The following is a 21,533-nucleotide window of genomic DNA, read 5'->3' as shown; positions in this document are numbered from 1 at the left end:
TCAGGACTGAGCACAGGTTTATTCAGATCCATGGTCGGTTACAAGTTTGGTTTGGTTACGGGTCACAGGCCCCAAATGCCACTACTCTGAGTTTATATCAAAATACAAAGCCCAATACTTACAGTTTGAAAACTTAAAAAAATACACCAAACACTAAGGCTTTTAAAAATCTCAGTTGAAAAGTTCTCCCTGGTGCGTCATCTGTAGAATGAAACGCGTGTGAGATGCTGTGGATTTCTGACAGTGAACTCGCATTCGTCATATACTTTGGATATTTAAAGTTACCAAAAAATCACTGTCTTTGAGCGCTTGATTTGATTGAAGATACAAACGATGCTTTTGACCATCTTTGGTTGTAGACCACCCACAGGGAACAAGGTGGTGACAGCCCTGACGACCTGCTCTGTGGCCTGGGGGCATCTGTGTTCTTGGAGAGGCTCTCCTCAAAAGCAGGCATATGGCCCAGACTTGGAACTACTGGGAAAATACAGTGGCCCTAGCTTTGCCAGACGCGGCAGCAAAATCAGGTTTAAAATCATGAAACAGAGGAGAACCATTGTCTAATTTTCTTAGGGCTCTCTTTTAGGGCCTGATTCTTCTCTGGAGCCAGAGGCTGGGTTCCCATCTTGGGGTCTCACCGCCCACCTCCAGGGCGGCAAAGGCAGAGGCTGCAGGCCATCCGGGGAGGCCCAACTCCTGAGCTTCACACGCTGAGAAGGAGAAAGGCGTCGCCCTGCAGGCCCTCCGGCTGAGGAAAGGGGGAGGCCCAGAGCCGGCAGGCTGCCCGCCCTGCGTGGCTACCTCTCTGCCTGGCCCTGCCCTCGCTTTTCAGGTTCTCTTCAGATGGTTCCAGGGCTGCAAGAAAATGCCCCCTGGAAGCACGAAGGTGACAGGTGTTGGGTGCAGAGTGGCCTCCCTGGTGCCTGGGGGCGGTGGCTGGCCCACAGTCAGAGCTGGTGCAGCTTGCCCTGCTCGGTTAGTAGCGTCATGGCCACGGCGTAGAGGACATAGCCCAGCACGAGGAGCAGGGCACAGAGCAGGGGCCCGATGCAGAACAGAGAGGCCACGAAGAAGGCCAGCAGCAGGGCCAGCAGCGTCCGGTAGCTGCCCAGGAAGCGCAGGCTGAGCCGGGGGCCCCGGGCAAGGCTGGCCGCACGCCCCCGCCCCACGGGGCTCAGCAGGCGCCTGTCTGACAGCCCGGGCTCCAGGAGGTGGTAGCGACAGAAGCTGCCGAGGAAGTCGGCCCGCGAACACAGGGCCACCATCTGACCTGCGAACTAGAGCACAGACAGGCCCCACTCTCACCTGCCGCTCGCGGGGCGGAGGGGCGGCCCTCCCTCCCTCCCACACTCACCCTGCGGTTGATGGCGGAGGACAGTCGGAAGAGCACTCGGACCAGGCTGGCAATCTCGTAGCTCCGGATGGGCTGGAGCTCTGAGTCCCCTTGGTACTCAATGTCAAAGCGCCGAAGCCCGTTGATGATCTGGAAGCAGCAGGAGGTGAGCCCCCGGGAGCCATGGCCACACTGCCCAGAGGGCCCCGGAGAGCTTGACCCCTCGGGATGTGGGCCTCACCTGATACCGGCCCAGGGGCGTGAGGATGAGTCCGTCCTCGCCCACGATGCAGTCTGGGAGCTGCTTCTTCCCGTTCTCATCCTGCGTGGTCCCCAGGGCGAGCGTGAGCTGGGCAAGCTGGGCCTCGCTGAGCTGTCGGGGAGACGCCTGCCGTCACTTCCAAGGTGGAGGGAGGCCTTCCCCCCGGCTGGGCCTCAAACGGCAACGAGGGGCCCAGGCACATGACACCTGGGGGAGATGAGCAGGGCCAAGGGCGTACCCGGAACACTTGGCACAGGTACTCCAGGGCCTTCTCCAGGTACTCGTCTGTCTTGCGGACACTGTCCTGCCCCATCTCGTCCAGGTCATTGCCCGGGTAGGAGCCGTTGGTGTCCGCGGGGTAGAAGCCCAGCCACGACAGGAAGGGACGGGCGGCTGTGCTCTCCCCATACTGGTCAGAGATGGACTTGGCCGTCTGCTTGGCCTGTGTGATGAGCTGAGCCAGACGCAAGACCTTGTGGGTGGGCAGGTGGGTGGTCAGCTGGCTCGGGGCCGCCTCATGGCACTGACAGCCCAGGGGTGGCTTCCACACAATGGAAAACTTAAAATGAGTTTTAAGGACTAAGGTGCACTTTCCAAGACAGTACGTCTATCATCAGAAAAAAACTAGACTCCACTGAACACGACAGGGAAGGGGTGTGAAATGCCAGAGCCCAGAGGGCCCCAACTACTCACCAGTGCCCGGATCTCGGGCCCGAACATTGGGGTGTACTTGCAGTCCTGGCCTTCCAGGCTGTATACGTGGCTCTTCACCTTGAAGGAGGCATCGGTGATGGCTGGTGGCCATGACGACAGGAAGCTGCCGGTGAACGTAGGCACCGTGAAGAGCCGGTGCTGGCGGTGGGGGATGACCAGCTCAGGCTCCAGGAACAGCTGCTCGCCTGGAAGGCAGGAAGCGAGCCTGGCTGCAGCTCCAAGAGCACGGACATTGGGTCCCACCGTAGGTCCCTGAGGGCAGTGACTGCACGGCACAGGCCCAGCTCCCGGAAGTCCCTCCACCCCCACCCATCTCCGCAGGGGAGTGGCTATGAGGAGAGCCCAACAGCAGCCCACAGCCTCCCAAAGCCTCCCAAAGCCACCACTACGAGCCACCAGGGGACACGGCTCAGAGCTCCGTTCCCCTCCTGTGGGGCACACACACAACCCCCGCAAGCGCACGGGTGACTGGGCTGGCAGGGGCCTCACCCCGCTGGATCATCTCAGCCAGGTTTGGCTGCGCGAAGACCTTGGCCACGCGGAACACCATGAGTGCGTTCTTGGGGCTGACGAGGTCCGTGCGCAGTGCGCGGCTCAGGAAGCCCAGGAAGAGCTTGGTGTAGACAAGCAGGTTCTCTTGCACGAAGGGCGCCCTGCGGGCGGATGGACATCAGGGCTCCTCTCCAGCTTCCGGTCTCCCCCAGGTATCACAAATGGTGGCAGAGGGGCCGGTGGTGACACGAGGGGGCAGGACAAGTGGGCAAAGGTGAGGCCCCAAGGACAGAATCCTCCACGGACGAGGCCCATTCCCAGGACCAAGGCCATTGGGGGCGGGGCAGCCACGCTGCAGGGCTGGCGAGGAAGGGCTATGGGGAGTTTTATGTGAGTCGATGTGGGAAAGGGACAGAAGGACAGGGGCTGCCCATTGTCCTCAAGAGAGCAATCCTGGAGCCTGGGCAAGTCCCAGCAGGGGACGAGGGGGTGGCCTGGGCCCCCTGCCTGCAGGACCTCGGGGCTGGGCTCACCATCTCTCTGACACACTACGGGCCTGACAGTCGCTGCTCGGGGCCTGCTTCTCAGGCGCGTACCTCCAGGGCTGCAGGTAGCTCAGCCACATCTCCAGGACCTGGGTAAACGCGTGCAGCTAGGGCAGGTGGCTGGCGCTCAGGTGGGCAGGGGCGCAGGGGGAGCCCGTGCCCCCTCAAGATGCCTGGCCCCTCAGAACAGTTCACCCAGCAGGCTTTCCCCCGAGTGCAGCGGAGGGCAGCTGCGTGAAGCTGGGAACCCCCCCTGCGTGGACAGCTGGGTCAAGGTCGCAGCTGGCGGAACAGCACCTGAGACCCCTAAGGCCTCCCCTCCCTCATCCGCACACACAGGGCAAAGGCCGTAGGGCAACACTCACAGCTCTGAACGAGGCGTCCAGGGGCCAGTGGCCAAAGCAGTGCTGCAGAAAGAGGTAGAGCTTCTGCTGGACAAACCTCGGGACGGCGGCCCTGTGGGGGAGGGGGTGTCACCTCACAGGGGAGCCCGGCACCCCCTGGGGGCAAAGCCTCCTATTTTTAGCCCCATTCCTCAGAGAAAATTCCAAAGTTCAGAGAAGTTAGAGAACATTCCAGGGACACACAACACACGTGGCCGATCCAGTGTGGCTCCTCAGCTCAGCACGGCCCACACGTCGCCAGCTCTGCTGGCCCCGTTGGCCTGGGAGTCAGGCCATGGCCCTTGCCCTGCTGGGGTAGTGTGGGGTGGGGGTGAGGTGCAGCACCGAGTAGCCTGCTGTTCTCCTGCCACAGGGGAAGGGGGAAGAAGGGGGAAGAGAGGGCAGCAAGACAGGGCCTCTCCCGGGCCAGCCTGAGAAGCAGCCAGGCGCCCCCCCCCGCCACCTCTGGGCCAGGGTGGCAGTGAGGAGACAGTCTCAGGAGGGCTCGAGGTGACTGCCCCCCTGCCCACAGCCCATACCCACCGTTTGAACTCCTCCAGGGGGCTGGCAGCGTGGGAGTGGGCGGAGGGCGAGGCCTGCTCAGGCCGCAGGCTGTTGGCGAAGGCGTGCAGGTGCTTCAGCAGCAGCCGCACCACCAGCACATGCTCCTCGGTGGGCATGAAGGACTCCTGGGGGGAGGCCCCTCATCAGTACCTCGTGCTGGGCTGTGCCCACCTCTCCCCCCATGGATGCACCGCACATGGCGCCCTGGGATGGCCACCGGGGCAGAAGCTCTGCCATGTGCTTCCCTGCACTTCAATCCCCTTCATGGAGCCTCCAAGACAAACGCCCTCAGTCCTGCGAGCTCAGCTTTCGGTTCACAAAGGCCAGGAGGGTCTCTGAGACCCCCACACATGGGGAAAGGCTGGGGGCCGGCCGCCTGCTCCCCACGCCCACCCCCCAGTCCTCGGGCCTCGACAGACTTGTTGGAAGTGCTCTTGGCAGCTTCACCCCAAGGTGAGCAACGCCAAGTGGGGTGCAGACGGCTCCCGGCCCTACGTGCAGGAAGCCGGGCACCGACCGGCAGCCCCCCACGCTGCCCAGGGCACGGTCTGCACAGGCCTCCCTGGCACGGAAATGCCTCCACGGGCCCATGCAACACACCCCAAGGCCGCTATCCCTGGGGTGGGAGGCGGGGGGTAATGTCCTTTTGCATGTGTCTATTTTTAGGTCGTTATATGGTAGATTTGCAGCATTTTGGCAAAAAAAAAAAAAAAAAAAAAAGGGATACTTTAACAGTAATAAAAAACCACAGAGCATCCTCTGTGCCAGGCCATGACTCTGCCTAGGGAGCTATCCCCTTTATCGTTCCCAGGAACTGAAACCCCCACCGCATCTCACCCCCACCCTCCACGTTTCTAGGGGCAACTCCCTGCCCTACACCTGGCAACCACACTGGACACCGCTGGGCTACTTTCTCTCTACATTTGTCAGTCAAAGTGCTTTCTTCCAGTGCCTCCCTTCCCTGAGCCAAATGCCCACAGGAGCCCCTGGTCACAGCTGCACGTGGACACTTACGGGGCCAGGCCTCCCGCCATGGAGGTGAAGGCAGGGGCCCTGCTCTTTGCCAGGTGAGGCCCTCCCCAGCCCAGGCCTGAGTGGCACCCACTTCTGCACGTGGCCCGCCCTCGGCACCCCTTCTGGAACATTCTCTCCCTCCCCAGTGCAGCTGCCGCATCTGCTCAAATTCAAGTTCAGTGGTGTGTGGCCCCACCTAGGGTGAGGGGAACAGAGCCCTGGCCGTGAGCAAAACTCCAGACACACGTCTCTGCCCAGACTTCCCAGCGGTCGTGTCGTGGAGCAGCAAACTTCACGACCCCGTTGGCCCCAAACACTCAGCTCACTGATCACAGTCCATCCCTGGTCACTCCTGCCTAAGCAGACGGCAGTCCCCACAAGGTCACCGCCCATGATCCCCAGGGCCTCCACATCCTTGGTCAGTCCCCAGCACCAGGCCTGTACTGCAAAGGCCACACTACTTTGCCCCCACGAACCGGGGCTGAGCACGGAGCCCTATGACACCCGAGGACTCGACACCTTGGCTGGCCTGGGGCTTGGCCAGGTGGGTTCGGTGACCTCCCCCACAGCCAGTGGGGTCCTGTGCATCACCCCCAGCCACGTGGCTGCACACCCTGAACCCAGGTCCAGGCCGAAGGGCCTGGCTGTGCTTGGAACTGGTCTCTGGTCACCTCAGCCGGCCCCCAGCCATACCCTGGCTACTGTGTGGGACATGAGCTCTGGGGTTAAACCATGGGGCGGGGGTGAAAGGGAACAAAACGAAGGCGGCCAGTACTTGGTGGGCGTGGAGGGCCTGGAGGCTGGGTTGGGCAGGGCTGTGGAGGGCGCTGCAGACACTGAGTCGGTAGTGCAGGACTTCCAGCTGAGAGACAACAGCAGAGAAGCCAAGAGGAGAGGGCGGGGGAGGGGAGAGAAAGAAATAGTGAGAAAGAGCCCAGAAGTAAGGACAAGAAAAACAAAAACAAAAGCACAAGTCAGTGACAATCCAAACAATCACAGCCCAGCAGCATCAGGCCAATGAGACGCCAACCACCCGCTCCGGGCGTGATCCTCCAGCTGCCAGGCAGAGGGAGGACAGACCCACAAGGTCACCTTGGAGGCCCCTCCAGCCCCCGAGGTCAGCCCGACCCCATTGCACTGGGTGCAGCACGTGTCAGTAGCCCAGCGGAGCCCAGGCACCTCCCTGGGACACGCTGCTGCTCACCAAGGCCCGAAGACCCAGGCTCAGTAAAGAAACTTGAGAAGCCAGTTCTAGACGGAGGCCTCTGCCCAGAAGAGAAAAATATGTAATTTATTGGACTTCCTGGGTTGTCCGGAAAAGAAATTTATCAGCACATGATGGAATCAATTCCTAGGTGTTAAAGACCCAATCAGAGTCCCATCCTGAAAGGTTCTGTGCACGGGGCTGGTTCCCAGCCCACCAGGCCCCACATCCTGGAAATGGTTAACGTGGTGCTAACACTTACTGGTTCTAATTTTGGGAAGACCAACCTCTACCTCCCTCTACCTCACCAGGAGCCCCCAGACACTGAGCCACACACACCCAGAGGCAGCTGGAACCCTGAGGCCAGGGGTGACAGCTGAGCTGGCACACCGTCTGCCCCCAACCCCAGAACCTCCGCCCTATCTTCCTGCAGCTAAGCGCAGCCAGAGCCGGCCCAGCACACATCCTGCCCCATGAGGGCCCGCCTCCTGCCCCAGCGCCATGCTTCACACAGAAGAGGCCTGAAGGAACGTGCCAGACGCTGGGGAGACGGGCACAGCCAGAGACACGCAGGGCTGGGGCGGGAAGGGGCACGGCCGCACTCAGCAAGGAAATGGGGAGCCCACGGTCCCCCTTCAGGCCCCAGCCCGGGCCCACAGCAGCCTGCAGGGAGCGTGCATGCGCTTGGACCCAGCCCGGCCGCAGCCGCACCGAGGGAGCTCCAGGAGCTGCACTTCCTGCACCCAGAAAACCTGGCAAACTGACCCCAGGGTTACGTGGGGCCAGCAAGGACTTCCATGTGGTGCGGGGCAGGCCTGGACAGACGGCAGGGGCCTTGGATGAAGCAGACCCCGCGGTTTCCCACACACCCCGCCTCCTCAGGTTTTGTTTTTCTGCCTCAACAGGTGGCAAAGGGCAGAAGGTTTCTTGGCACCTGGTGGGGCCTTCATGGTGCCCCCCCCGCACCGACCCAAGTCAACCTGGGCAGCCGTCGCCCTCCTGTGACCGTGGGGAGGAGCGGGAAGGCCCCTCCCCGTATGGACTCGGTGTTCCCCCAGGTGACCGGCAGCTCGGAAGGGCCCTCTGGCCGGCAGAGCTACGGCTAAGACCTGAAGCGGGTGGGCTGCCCTGGGCTCCCGACACAGACATGCAGACAGAAAGGTGACACCGCGAAGCAGCCTCTGCGAGACCAAGCCCTGTGCGCCCCGCAGGGGAGCTAGCCCTGCCCGCCGGGCAGCGGAACGTACAGCAGCAAGTGCGCTCTGGAAGCAGGCGGGGGCATGGTGAGCGCTTTGCGATGCGAGAGGCCCAGGATGGATTCCCGGCCCCACCCCCGTTCTTCTTCTCCTCCTCCTCCTCCTCCTCCTCCTCCTCCTCCTCCTCCTCCTATGCGGGGCCAAGGACGGAGGCTGGGACACCCTGCGCTCTAAGAGGAGTGTGGGGGCTGCGTCCCAGTCCTCTGTGCGGCAGAACCCTGGGCTGGGGAGCAGGACCACCGAGGGAAGGGCACAGGCCACTGTTCCAATGTGACCCACAGATTCTTAATTCCTAAGGAAGCCCTGAGGACTCTGACTGGCAGCGGCAAAAGCAAAGTCTAAGGAGCAAACTGCTGCATGGAAGCGGCACACTGCAGTCCTGCGCGCGGGCTGTGGACCTGAGCACCTCTCCCTAACTCAACAGAACTGTTCTACCCCGACCAGCCCTGTGGCCACAACCCCGGGAGGGGGCCAGGGACTCCAGGCCTCTGCACACGTGTGAGCTGCCCAGCAAGGGAAGGAGGAAAAGGAGAAGAGGAGGAGGAGACAGCCCAGGCCACATGCAGGAGGGCGTCAGACCCCACCCACTGCCAGGAGGGCTGCTGCCGCTGCTCTGGAGGACGTGGAGGGCAGCAGGGCCACCAAAGTGGGCAGAGTCTGCTGGGCACCACTGCAGCAGGACAGCAGGAGGTGCTGTGACTCCCAAAGGCACCCACGGCTCCCACGCCCCAGAACACGAGCACCACAACCACATCTGTTCCTGCTGCCAGGGAGAGGGCTCTGCAAGTAGCATGGGGAGGCCCAGAGAGGATGGGCCTCAGCCGCCAGGGTGCAAGCCCAGCACAGAAGACAACCTGCCTGCTGCTCAGCACTTGAGGGAGGCAAGATGGCAGGTTGCTGGGTCCCACTAGCCAGTCCTTGAAACTAACTGAAATCAAGGACAAGCAGCAGCAGACTGACAAGGGCCAGCGGGGGAGGCGAGAAGAGAAACCGTGGCAGCAACATACCTTGGCGTGAGGGGACTGCATTTTTTGGTACATCTCCAAAGAATAATGATGAAGCCACATTTCAACAAAAACCTGCAAAAGAGCATAGCTGGTCAAAAGGTCTCTGACAAGGCCATCAAGACCATTCAATGAGGGGAAGAACAGCCTCCTCAACATGTGCTGCTGAGAAAACAGGCCCACATGCAAATGAGCACAGTCAGACCCTCACTCTACATTGTAAACAAGAAACAACTCAAAATGGATCAAAGACCTAGAATATAAGAGCTAAAACTGTAGAACCTTAAAGTGTGGGGGAATGCTTCACAACAATGGATTTGACAGTAATTTCTTAGATGTAAGTGCAAAACCACAAGCAACAAAGGAAAAAACTGGACTTCGTGAAAATTAAAAGCTTTTGTGCATCAAAAGACACAACATACATAGTAAAAAAGTAGCCCACAGAATGGGGGAAAATATTTGCAAATCATATATCTGAAAAGGGATTAACATCCAGACTCCATAGAGAACGCCTAGAAGTCAACAACAAAAAAGATCCCAATTCAAAAATGGGAAAGGACTTGAACAGACGTTTCTCCAAAGAAGGTACACACGTGGCCAACAAGGACGTGAAACGCTGCTCAGCACCACACGTCACCAGGGCAGAGCAGACCAGTCACGACAATTAGGGTAGCCACAGTCAGAAACCCAGAAAACAACAAGTGTTCCGAGGGTGTGGGGAAACTGGACCCCTTGTGCACTGCTGGTGGGGATGAAAAATGGTGCAGCCACCATGGAAAACAGCATGGCAGGTCCTCAAAAAACTAAACAGAATTACCGTACAGCCCAGTAATCCCATTTCAGAACAGATAATCAAGAGGACGGAAAGCAGGGTCTTAAAGAGAGAACTGCACACTCATGTTCACCACAGCCAAGAGGTGGAAGCAGCCCAAGTGTCCATCAGATGGACAGATAAACAAAACATGGTTACATACACACAGCAGAATTTAACTCAGCTTTAAAAAGGAAATTCTGACACAAATTACAATGTGGATGAGCCTTGAAGACACTATGCTGAGTGAAGCCAGTGAGTCATTAAAAAGAAAAATACTGTGTGATTCCACTGACAGAGGCAGCGAGGAGAGTCAGATTCACAGAAACAAAGCAGGGTGGTGGGTGTGGGAGCTGGTGGGAGGGGGACTGAGGAGCTGCTGTTTGACAGGTATAGACTTTCAGTCTTACAGGATAGGAAGGTTCTGGAAACCCATTACAACAATGTAAACATACTTAGCGCTACTCAACTATATGCTTTAAAATGGTTAAGACTTAGATTTTACATTATGTGTATTTTACCTCAGTTCCCAAATAAAATCAGAACCCCATCTCATCCACACTCCAGGCTCTCAACAAGCCATGCTTGTGGTGACCCACTCAGCCCCGGAATCCAGCAAGGTGGTGCTGAAGAGACAGGTCTGGGGTCTGCTGGAGCCGCACAAGGTCACACACAGGGCTGCCGTCCCCACTAGGGCCCCCTGGCATGGAGGGGACGGGGTCCTGCTGAGCAAGGGGAGGCCCCCCCATTCAGTGCCCTAAACACGCTGCTGCAGCAGGGCTTACTATCCACCCCTCCCAAACCACGGTAGCGGTCAGAGAGGGTGACCCAAGCCACTGGAAACTGAAAGGCTGGGCAGCCATCGTGTCACCACAATAAAATAGGACTCTGTGGACAGGGGGTCCCAGGGTGAAAACACTACCAGTGACACAGAGGTGAGACAGGTGGGCAAATTCTTTCTCATCTGTGTTAAACGTCACAGCAGAGACACTAACAATTGACAGCCACCCCCAGACCAAGGGGCAGTCTTTGGGCCCTTGCACCCTGGGGTGGGTGGTGCTGAGCAGTTTATCTGAAACAGAAGCAGAGAAGGCACCCAGGCTCTCACCTGGAGCAGCGTCTCCGACCTCCAGATCTCATGGGAGGCGGGGTCTGCATTCACGGATGTCTGATGAGAGATGTGTCGCTTCAGGAGGCTGGTGTGGTGCAGGCCGTAGGACGCAAAAGGCACGGCTGGCGTCCTGAGGGAGACACAGAAGTAGATCTCTGTCGGTGGGCTCCCATGGGTGTGACCCGGGCAATCTGGGCCTCAAACCCAGGACAGCAGCGACAAGTACAACCCGTGGAAGTGTCCAACGACCCTCAAGCCCACGTTGCTACGTGTGAATAAACAAACAGAAGAGTGAATTTTCCATCCACATCTGCCCACTGATAAATGCAGGACGGGTGAGATCAGAAAAGCGTCGTTTGCCAACCACCCTATTCACAATGGATCTGGCTGAAATGAAGACCATGAGGGATGCCGACACTGCCGACAAGAGCGGGGCTCGGTGGATCTTCCCACTAAGTCCCCCGTTCACTAATAGAGGCCCAAAGACCTTCGTTAACTTTACAGGAGGAAAACCTGGCATGACCCTCAGCCCAGCAAGCGGGCTCATGGGCACCACGGCAGCTGCTGCGGTGCCCCCGCCAACAATGCCCAACCTGGGCCTAATCATGGGAAACACCCGAGGACCCACTGTGCACACACCAGCTGTCAAGGTCAGGAAAGGCTGTGGGACCTTCTGGACAACAGAGACAGACGCGTGCGGGAAATGACCCTGCATGGAACCCAGCTGCGTGACAGCCACGAGTGGGGCAGCTGGTGAAACCCAAGTGGGGTCTGGGGATGAGATGGTGGCCTGGCAGCAACACTGCCTCCTGATTTGAACGGAATGGCCGCGGTTACAGAGATGCACACACTTTCAGAAAACACACCCTGAAATGTTAAGAGGTAATGGCGTCGTGTCTATAACTTACTCAAATGGCCCAGGAAAAAACACACACAGATTAAACAGAATAAAACAACTCGGAAATCAACAGGCATGAAGGGCCTGTGAAAGTTCTTTGTTACACGGAGCAACGTGTAAAATCTGAAATTATTTTGTGAAAACAAATCAAATCCAGCCCAGAAAACTACCTAGCAAGCTGAAGTCTGCCTTTGAGGGGGTGTGAATCCAGGCCACACCTGGGTCCTCCCCCGAGCCCAGATCCCTGGCCCCCGCTCCCCAGGCCGCAGCATCAGCAACACCTGCGCAGCCCCTCCCCCCGCACTCCTCCTCGCCATCCCCTTCCCTCGGGAGCATCCGTCCATACGAGTTTGGGGTAACGGCACAGCACGTGCCAGCAGATGTGGGGGGACAGCACCTGCAGGAAAGAGCTGCAGCCTCCAGGGAAGGAGCGGGGGCTAGTGAGGCAAGGGCCAGAGGAGCACAGGCTCCTCACCCCCGGACAGGCTGGCCTCACGCTCCCCTCCTGCTCTGCCCGTGCCAGCGGCTCTTTACCGCAGGCCCCGGCTCAGCAAAGGCCTGGTCCCCGAGTCCACAGGTCCCTACTAGTCTCACTTGGCCACAGCTCAGCACTGCCCACAAGCCCCTCCTCTCCAGGACCAATCGCCCAGCACTGCCAATCAGCTCTTGGCTTTGAGTCCCTCACCACCCTGCTCACCGCTGGGCATGCGGCTTGGGTGCCGCATATGGAGAGGGCGGCCACAAGCAGAACACGGCCCGTTCCCATACCAGAGCCAGGCCCCATCCACAGGGCCACAGAACCTGCCCGCTTCAGAGACGTCCCCCTCACCCCGCCCTCCAGCCTGTGCTCAGCTGGGGCTACAGAATCTCAGGCCTAAAAAAAAAGCGAGTGCTCCAGACAAGGAGTGGCACCACTGTCCCCGTGAGCAATGCCCTCCAACGAGGAAGGGCCAGGCCTTACCTAGTGGTGGGCTCAGGCCACCTCAGCCACTCACCTGGGAGCCGGTGAGGGGCTGGGCCCTCCCGGGCTGGAGGAGAGAGGGGGGAGCACGCTGCCTTCTGTGGGCAGGAACCACGCCAGGTACCTGTCCACCAGGATGAAGTAGGCGCAGTCTGAAGTGCGGACGTGGAGGGCCCCAGGGGGCGGCTGGAAAGCAAAGCTCCTGTGAACGCATGGCTGTGGGCACTGCCCCAGGCTGCTGACCCAGCAATCACAGGGCGGTGCCAGGAGAAAAGCCCCCACCACAAAGGGCCTGACTAGACCCCTCAGTCCTGCCCAGCCCACAGCCCCCCATCCCCACCCCCTGCCCACACCAGTAGCCACCTCCTACAGGAAGCCTCCCTGACCACCACTCAGGGCACCAGCCCACCCCACATGGCCCATCAAGCCTGCCCCCAGCCTGTCAACCTCACTAAGTGAGGGTGGCCTGAGGGGCAAAGGCTGGAGGGAGGGGGACCCGGGGAAAGGAGGTAGAAAAGGGAGGAGAAATGGAGGAAGGCAGGCCGATGGCTGACCCAGCCCTGCTTTGTGTGGACGCAAGCCCTGGGCCTCAGCCCCTCCCTGCACAGGGGCTTCAGTAAAGCAAACCCGGCTCAGAGGCACCCCTTCTGTACCTTTTGAGTGATGAGGCTCAAAGCAAAGAAGAACATGTAATATTCAAATGGATCTGAGGGCCATGTCAGGGGGCAAACGACAGGGCTGTTGGGCCCCCCCCTGCCCAGCTCTGTGTTGGCCGCCCAGCCTCCCCCACCGCGGGGCCAACAAAGGATACTGAGGGCCAGGTGCAGGCCAAGGCCCCCGGCTGGGGGGAGCTGGACCTTGTTGTGGTACAGAGGGCTGTCGGGGAGCACACACTCCTGGATGGACGCCTTCACGGGGCCCTGTGGACAGACAGAGGTGGCCCTTGGGAAGGCTGCCGAGGAGCCCAGCACACAGACCCCCCTGGGGAACAGTGCTGTCCTCTGCGCGGTGCTTGTGCAAAAAAGCTTCACGCAGACTCTGTCCCTTCGTCCTCACACAGACCCACCACAGCGGGGCTGCAGCTGTGTGCATCTCTGACCCAGCCAGGCACTCGATGGGTCCTGTCTGCTTTGTTTCTCATACCCATGAGTGAGCCACCCCTTAATTCTCCCCCACAGGACTGGAAACTCAGAAAGACAAAGCTACCAGTCACGTGGCCCCGCCACTCAGCCAGGAGCCAACCAGGCCCTCCCACTGACAGAGTTCAGATGACCTTTGAAAAAAAAAAAAGGCCACTGAAGTTCCAATCTGTGATGGCTTCTGGGCCCTGAACAGATACCATGATGTTCTGGCCACTGTCACAGCCCTGCAGGCCCCTGTCCACCCACCAGCACCGCAGCCACCGCGTGGGGCACCCGGCCCCAAGCCTGGCTCTCACCACCACAGCTTACTTACAGGCAGGTAAGAGACAGGAAAGTCAAATTTATAGTCTTCAGCTTGAAGCTTATAAACCAACTTCATCATTGGGCCCCTGAACACGAACAACAAAAACAGGGCAAATGAACCGTCAACCATCTTGCTTTGACTGTTCCTTAACAGTGACTGCAAACAAGATCACTGTGATAGAAAGTCCAGTCCCTCTGGGGTAACAGACCAACGTACCCGGGGTCTAGGAATTCCATGGCGATGCTGTACTCCACAGGGCTCACGCGGCCCTGCAAGCAGCGGAGGTTCCACCCAGCCAGGACGCCGTCCAAGCTGCCAAAAATGCTCTCAACCAGCCACGGGAAGATGGCATGCAGCTCCTGCAACAGCGCAGGGAGATTTTGGGCAAGCTCCTGGGGACCACTGCCTGCCTCCCTTGCTGGCCCTGGGCCAAGGACGTCACTCCCTGGCCCGGAGACCAGCAGGACCAGTGGTGCCCACAGGAGCAGCTGTGGATCCTTTTGTTGTGCTTGCGTGGCTGCTTCATGTCTGACCCCATTACATAAGACAGCATATGATTAAAAGGTTTATTTAAAAATTCTGGGGTGCGGGGGGCAGTTCAAATTTCCGGATCCACAAGGTTCAAAATGCTCTGGGTGGTGGGGCTTCCCTGGTGGCACAGTGGTTGAGAGTCCGCCTGCCGATGCAGGGGATGCGGGTTCGTGCCCCGGTCCAGGAGGATCCCACGTGCCACAGAGCGGCTGGGCCCGTGAGCCATGGCTGCTGGGCCTGCGGGTCCGGAGCCTGTGCTCCGCGACGGGAGAGGCCACAACAGTGAGAGGCCCGCGTACCGCAAAAAAAAAAAAAAAGCTCTGGGTGATTCTTGCCACTTGCTTCCAGGTCTCTACCCGCTCTCACCCCCCACTACTGCAGGGAGCAAGCAGAAGGGTCGGGCAGGGCAAGAGGAGGAGACCCCACAATGGGGATGTCCCTGGTGGCGCAGTGGTTAAGAATCCGCCTGCCAATGCAGGGGACACAGGTTCAAGCCCTGGTCCGGGAAGATCCCACATGCCGCGGAGCAACTAAGCCCATGTGCCACAACTACTGAGCCTGCGCTCTAGAGCCTGCATGTCACAACTAGTGAAGCTCGCACGCCTAGAGCCTGTGCTCCGCAACAAGAGAAGCCACCGCAATGAGAAGCCTGCGCACCAAAAGGAAGAGTAGCCCCCGCTCGCTGCAACTAGAGAAAGCCCACGCGCAGCAATGAAAACCCAACGCAGCCAATAAATCAATCAATATATTAAATAAATAAATAAATAATAAAAATGCCAGAAACTTCTGACCCGAAGAGAGCTTTATTAAAAAGGGTGGAACTGTCCGTTCTTCCTCAGGGCAAGCCCTTCCTGTCATCTGGTGGCAACTCCTGGTCCAGGCGGGCCTCCTGAACTGACTCGCACTTACTCTGTGCCGATTCGGGGTATCGCGTAAACACATACTTTCAGTACTTACAGCAGGGCTCAACCTTGGCACTGCTGACATTTGGGGGTGGACGCGTCTTTGTCCTGGAGGCTGTGCTGTGCCCTGGGGGACGGATGCCAGCATGCCTAGCCTCCACCCACTCAGGGCCGGCAGCACCACCCCACGTCGCAACTAAAAATGCCTCCAGACACTGCTAAGTGTCCCATGTGGGACAGAAGGCCCACGGCTGAGAAAGCCTGGTCTACGTGGTCGTGGTCACATGTTTACACGTGTCACAAACGTGAGAGTTGCAATACAGGGTCAGGCCTCCACAGGGCAGCGCTCGGAGGTGGGAGGCAGGGGCTGCGAGAACGCTTTTCCAGGAGTGTGTAAGACACGCCCCCAAGAGACGCTGCAGAACTGTACCTTTGCTGGAAAGTCCTCGATGACTTTAACCAAGTCTTGGCACCGCTGTGCAAACGGTTTATTTATAGAGTCGGCTTTCAGGCTAGCCTAGGAGACACAAGAACCAAAATAAAGCAAGCACATTTGCTTTGCAGCTTTTGCTGATATTCTGGTGCGAGTCAAAACAGAAATCCAGGGACTTCCCTGGTGGTCCAGTGGTAAAGAATCTGCCGTACAATGCAGGGGACGCGGGTTCGATCCCTGGTCAGGGAACTAAGATCCCACATGCTGCAGGGCAACTAAGCCGGTGTGCCACAACTACTGAGCTCGTGTGCCTCAACTAGAGAGACCACGCGCCCTGGAGCCTGTGCGCCACAACTAGAGAAGAGAAAACCTGCAAGCCACGATTAGAGAGAAGCCCGCACACTGCAACAAAAGATCCCGCATGCCTCAACGAAGATCCTACATGCTGCAACTAAGACCTGACAGCCAAAAATAAATTAAATAAATAAATGATAAATAAATCCTTAAAAACAAATAAACAAACAGTAATCCAAGTGATGGGCAGGAGTCAGACACATCACTGGCCTGATTGCCCAGCACCTCACACATCAGGTCGTGCGTGTGTCCAGGGCCTACAGGACACCCCTAGGCGAGGCCAGGGTCCTGTGCTCTCTAGGCCAGGACTTTCCAGGCTGGCTCCCAGCTCCCTCTGTCAGGCACCCCAGCTATCTCAGAGAGCTGCACATCATGAGGGATCCAATCCACAAGCAGGGGGTTGGCTCCTGGGTCAGCCCCGCAGCCGGGGGGGACCCCATACAGATCAGAGCACTCACCAAGTGTGTGCATGTGAATGGGAAGTTTCCCCCGGGGCTAACCACCCACAATTTATAGCCCTGTGATTGTGAGCTACCGCTTGTTGTCACTGGCCCTCTGACCCAAGACGTCCTTTATCTGTTACCTTCAGAGACGCAGCAGGCCAAAAACCACAGACAGCTTCAGCCAAATGCCAACACTCCGGTGACGGAGAAGCCAGAAAACATTCAGGACAAGAAGTAAGGAAATATACCCCAGATCAGGGGCGAGGGAAAGCTCTCGTCTATTCTGACCACAAAGGGAAGAAGGCCCTGTGCACATGGATGAACATCAGGAGGAAAGGCTAGGTTTCTAACCACAAAGCCTTTGCCCAGGGTATCCAAGGCCCTGGCCACCTCCACACGAGGATGGGGTCCACAGTGTCTCGGTCAGAGGCAGACACCCGGCTGTGCAGGCCTGGGTCGGATCTGCTGGCTCTAGAGGAGCACCGAAGAAGAACATCCTTCCAAATACAGGTTTATAAAAAGTGCAGGCCTAGTGCCCCAGCACAGCAGCCTCCTTCCGTTTTTCACCAATGACAGTTACGGTCGTCAAAACACCTCGCTTTCGTGTAAGGATTTACAAGACGTGAAAATGTGGGTGTACATCCTTCTCCCTTGCTCCTCCCCACACCCCAGGAGACTGAGGAAACGGCATTTCAATCAACTCCTCTTGTAGATGAGAAAAGCAGGGCTCAGCAGCTGCATAAACCCAAGGTCCTGCACCAACAGAGGGCAGAGTCGAGCCTGAGGGTTCTCACCCGAGTCCGGTGTCATTTCCAGCACATCCCCCCAAAACATCACCACTGGACAGTTCTTCAAGTCAGTGGCAAAACCCTCAAGTCCCTCCGCTGCAGAGCGACCATCACCCTGGCACGCGGGCAGGCAGCTGACACTTACCAGCAGGAAGCTGGGCTGCTGCAGGTGGGGGAATGCCATGGCAGCCTCCTGGGCAGGGTCCAGACCAGGCGTCTTAGAGGACCACTGCAGAGAGACAAAGACAAAACCTCAAACTCTGCCACACAACAAGACACACAGGCCAGGAGAATATCTGCACAGCTCAGCACCACTGCACTGCCAAGGCCTACGCTTTACAGAAATGCTGCTTACGTGCCTGCCGTCCACAGGGTCCAGCCCCGGAGCCAGGTCTGTGGCGGGGAACCCTTGGGAACACTTGGTTAAGCTTGTGTGGCACTTGCCACATGCCAGGCCTGGTTCTGAGGGTCCTCCATACATTTCTCATTTAATCCTCGGTGGCAGGCAGGCAGGATTCTAAAGACAGCCGTCCAAGATTCCTGTCTCTGGTCAAACACTCTTCTAGGTGCTGCTGTGAAGGGGTTTTGCAGACACAATTAAAGTCTCAAGTGTGATGGGGGGGGGAAGGGTGGGCTGTGACAAGGCGAAAGAGAGGCATGGACGTGTATACACTACCAAACGTAAGGTAGATAGATAGTGGGAAGCAGCCGCAGAGCACAGGGAGATCAGCTCGGTGCTTTGTGACCGCCTGGAGGGGTGGGATGGGGAGGGTGGGAGGGAGGGAGATGCATGAGGGAAGGGATGTGGGAACAGATGTATATGTATGACTGATTCACTTTGTTATAAAGCAGAAACTAATTAAAAAAATAAATAAATAAACTTAAAAAAAAAAAAAAAAAAAAAAGTCTCAAGTGTGAGAACCGTAAGATACAGGGCAGTCCTGACTCACAGCCAGCAACGAAATGGGGACCTTAGTTCTACCACTGCAAAGAGCTGGATCCTGCCAGCAACCTGAATAAGCTTGAAAGCAGATTCTTCCCAAGAGCCTCCAGATAAGAGCAAAGCTGGCCAACAGGTCGATCTCAGCTTTGAGAGACCCTAAGCAGAGAACCCAGCTGAGCCTGCATTTCTGACACATAGCCATGAGATAACCAACAGATGCAACTTTAAGCCGCAAAGTTTGTTAAGCAAGAATAGAAAATACATCCTCATAACAAACCTACGAGGTCTGTACAGATAAGGAAATGGAGGCAGAGAGAAAAATCACTTGCCCTCCGCCAGCTGGGGAATGGCAGAGCCAAGACTCAAACCCACAGACCTCCTCACTACTCTCTCAGAGACAGGTGGACACATCTCCTCTGTCTTACTTGTGTTCTCTGAGGAAGGGAGGGGACGAGCCAGCTTTGCCAATGGAGCCTTTGAACGGCCACCAGAAAATCAGGGGTAGCTCTCCAGAATCCTACCTCTCTGTGCCCCCAATCAGAAACTGAAAATATCCAGACTCGGACTGAGCAGAGAGGGAGTACGCAAGTCCCACTGATGGGCTGCTGATGGCTTTCCTGGCACAGCTCTGCCCATGGCCTGAGGAACGGTGCTGATGCGGCAACTGGCACCCAGAGGCTGGGTGGGCAGCTGAGGGGCCGACAGGAGACGTGTATCTCTGCCACTGGGCATTATGAACACCTTCCCATGAAACCGAGCAGAAACCTGCATACTCCCCACCCCTGTACAAAGGCCCCTCTATGTCCCCTGCCTCTTGTTTGTAGAAAAGCTGAAGTTTCCCAGGTCTCCCTGAGTCACAAAAGAGCAGGCTCAAACAGCTAACGATTAGGACAAGAGAGTCACAGAATCTTTCAGTGTCTGATGCACACTCCTGAGTTGTTTTACAGATACTATAACTGCCACCAGAGGGAAAAAGTCAAATGCATGATGACCAGACAGTAGCCATGACATAAGCTGCTCCATCTGTGGCTAGCACGATTCCAAAAACTGGCCTCAAGACAATGAGATTAACGTTATTGCTCATAATAATCTATATCTTTGTGGGCATCAAAATAATTGTAGCTTGCTCTGCCCAATTTTTAGTGAGCAGGCAACTAAAATTGTCAGCAAAGAGATGCCACAGACTCATGTCGACATCTTCCACTCTAAGAATATGGCACGCTATGTCAGCATGAAGAAGTTACAGAAGATGAGCCTTTGCCCCTAATCCCACAGAAATGGAATGATATCAGACAGTGGGGATCTGTAAGCAGCTCCTTTGCCCCCGTTCCTGTTTGCCCATTTCTTTTTTTTTTTTTTTTTTTTTTTTTTTTTTGTGGTATGCGGGCCTCTCACTGTTGTGGCCTCTCCCGTTGCGGAGCACAGGCTCCGGATGCGCAGGCCCAGCGGCCATGGCTCACGGGCCCAGCCGCTCCGCGGCATATGGGATCCTCCCAGACCGGGGCACGAACCCGTATCCCCTGCATCGGCAGGCGGACTCTCAACCACTGCGCCACCAGGGAGGCCCCTGTTTGCCCATTTCTGTTCGCCTCAAAACTTACAGAAATGAGGTCACCAGGCAACACTTAACCTAACTCCTGACATATGCTCTACTGAATGCACATAATACCTTGCTTAACCTATTGATTCTTTCCCTAGATTAAAAGAAGTAGGAATGAAAAATTAAGTAGTTAAAGAATGACTAGCTCTCTCCCCCAGCTTCTCCCTGTGCAATCCGGCAGGAGATCACGCAGGCAAGATAACATCTGAAGAAAGCTCATGAGGAGTCAGCCAGTCCACACCCAATGAAAAATGACGCAGAGCTTGACCTTCTGCCTCGATTCTGAGATTGTTTCCCCTTCTTCCCTTTAAAAACTGTCACGACTGAGCAGAATCTTTGGAGTGCGTTCTGGGACACCAGTCCACCTTCTCCCCGGTTGCTGGCCTTCTGAGTAAAGCAACCTTTCCTTTGTACCAACACTTGTCTCTGGAGTATTGGCTTTTGAGCTGGGAGGAGCTGAGTCTGAGTTCAGTAACAATGAGACTGTTTAACTCCTAATTAAACTAGCTATGGGTTTCAGTTTTAAGGATGACTTAAATAAAACGCTTCAGTCCCGAACGAAGTAGTCCAGGGAACACTGCACTACTCCAAAACGACCAAAGCGGCATAAAACCCTGAACTGTTTGCTAAGGGCAGAGCTTTAGAGATGATGAATTAAATGCTGCTCCTTGCTCAGAGCAAGTTTGCAGAGGTAGAGGCTGAAGGAATGAGCCCGAGGCGCCCAAGCAGGGTGTTTCGGGGAGAGGGCAGCGTCTCCCGGCCCCGGTTCTCCCCGCCGCGCCGCCTGCGCTGTGCGCCCAGCCTCCGCTGCATCCCGCCACCTCCACACCCGCTGCCTTCAGGAGCGGCTTCCGATCCGCTTTCGGGGTCCCTCCCGTGAGCCGCAGCCCCGCCAACGCCAATCTCGCCAGGGCCTCCCTCTGGCCGCGCTGCGAGCGGGGCGTGCTCCCGCCTGCCGCTCACTACTGTCCCGTGAAGGGAGCACCGGGGCCCCCGTGTCACAGACACGGAAACTGAGGCTCCGCAAAGACGGCCCACACCGAGGGAGGCGAGGAAGGATCGGGTCGGGCCGGGGCCGAGACCCACCCCGCTCCCTCCACACCGCTCGCTGAGCCCCAGACTCCCCCTCCTCCACCGCGCGCAGCGAACGTTAACCCGGGGCCCACCGGGGTGGGGCGTGCGAGGTGCGCGGGAAGGCGACGGGAGGGCACAGCCCGGCCCTCGGCGCCCTGCCGGCCCGGCCCGAGGCCCGGGGCTCGCGTGGGAACAAAGCTGATTTCGGCGGAAGTTCGGGGTGGCCGCCGGGACGCGGGGCCGGACCGCGCGCGATTCCCACCATTCACCTGAAGGAACCACAGCGTCTCCGGCTTTATGAACCGCGGCCGCCATTCGGCGACCCGGCGCCGAAATGTCGTCATCAAGCTGCGCGTGGCGTCACGTTCCCCCGGCCTGGCAGGAAATGGCGCCGCCGCCTCCTCTGGCGGACACAGCAAAAGGCGCGTGCGCAAAGCGAAGGCCCGCCGCGGAACGCGCGTGAGCAG

The 21,533-nt window shown here is 57.8% G+C and overlaps 1 protein-coding gene across 3 annotated transcripts; it reads right to left on the bottom strand.

Annotated features, from left to right (window-relative positions):
- Positions 1 to 21,457, bottom strand: SMPD4 (sphingomyelin phosphodiesterase 4). Of its 3 annotated transcripts, XM_081253232.1 has the most exons (20): positions 21,336 to 21,457; positions 17,595 to 17,678; positions 15,862 to 15,948; positions 14,215 to 14,357; positions 14,008 to 14,083; positions 13,364 to 13,472; positions 13,206 to 13,258; positions 12,587 to 12,738; positions 10,691 to 10,823; positions 8,775 to 8,846; positions 6,083 to 6,169; positions 4,273 to 4,418; positions 3,712 to 3,802; positions 3,335 to 3,435; positions 2,799 to 2,962; positions 2,289 to 2,494; positions 1,834 to 2,067; positions 1,575 to 1,706; positions 1,355 to 1,483; positions 1 to 1,277 (listed from the first exon to the last, which is right to left on the bottom strand). In XM_081253232.1, the coding sequence occupies exons 1-20, from the start codon at positions 21,408 to 21,410 to the stop codon at positions 948 to 950; spliced, it is 2,604 nt and encodes an 867-aa protein (XP_081109358.1). In that variant the 5' UTR covers positions 21,411 to 21,457; the 3' UTR covers positions 1 to 947. The 3 variants fall into 3 exon arrangements, with proteins under 3 accessions (XP_081109358.1, XP_081109359.1, XP_081109360.1); XM_081253233.1 differs by lacking the exon at positions 6,083 to 6,169; XM_081253234.1 differs by lacking the exons at positions 14,215 to 14,357; positions 17,595 to 17,678; positions 21,336 to 21,457 and having other exon boundaries at positions 15,862 to 15,942.
- Between the last annotated feature and the right edge of the window lie 76 nt (positions 21,458 to 21,533).

The sequence above is a fragment of the Mesoplodon bidens genome (assembly GCF_964165515.1).
Source record: "Mesoplodon bidens genome assembly, chromosome: 13".
NCBI lineage: Eukaryota > Metazoa > Chordata > Mammalia > Artiodactyla > Ziphiidae > Mesoplodon > Mesoplodon bidens.
This window is presented reverse-complemented; position numbering and strand designations above follow the sequence as displayed.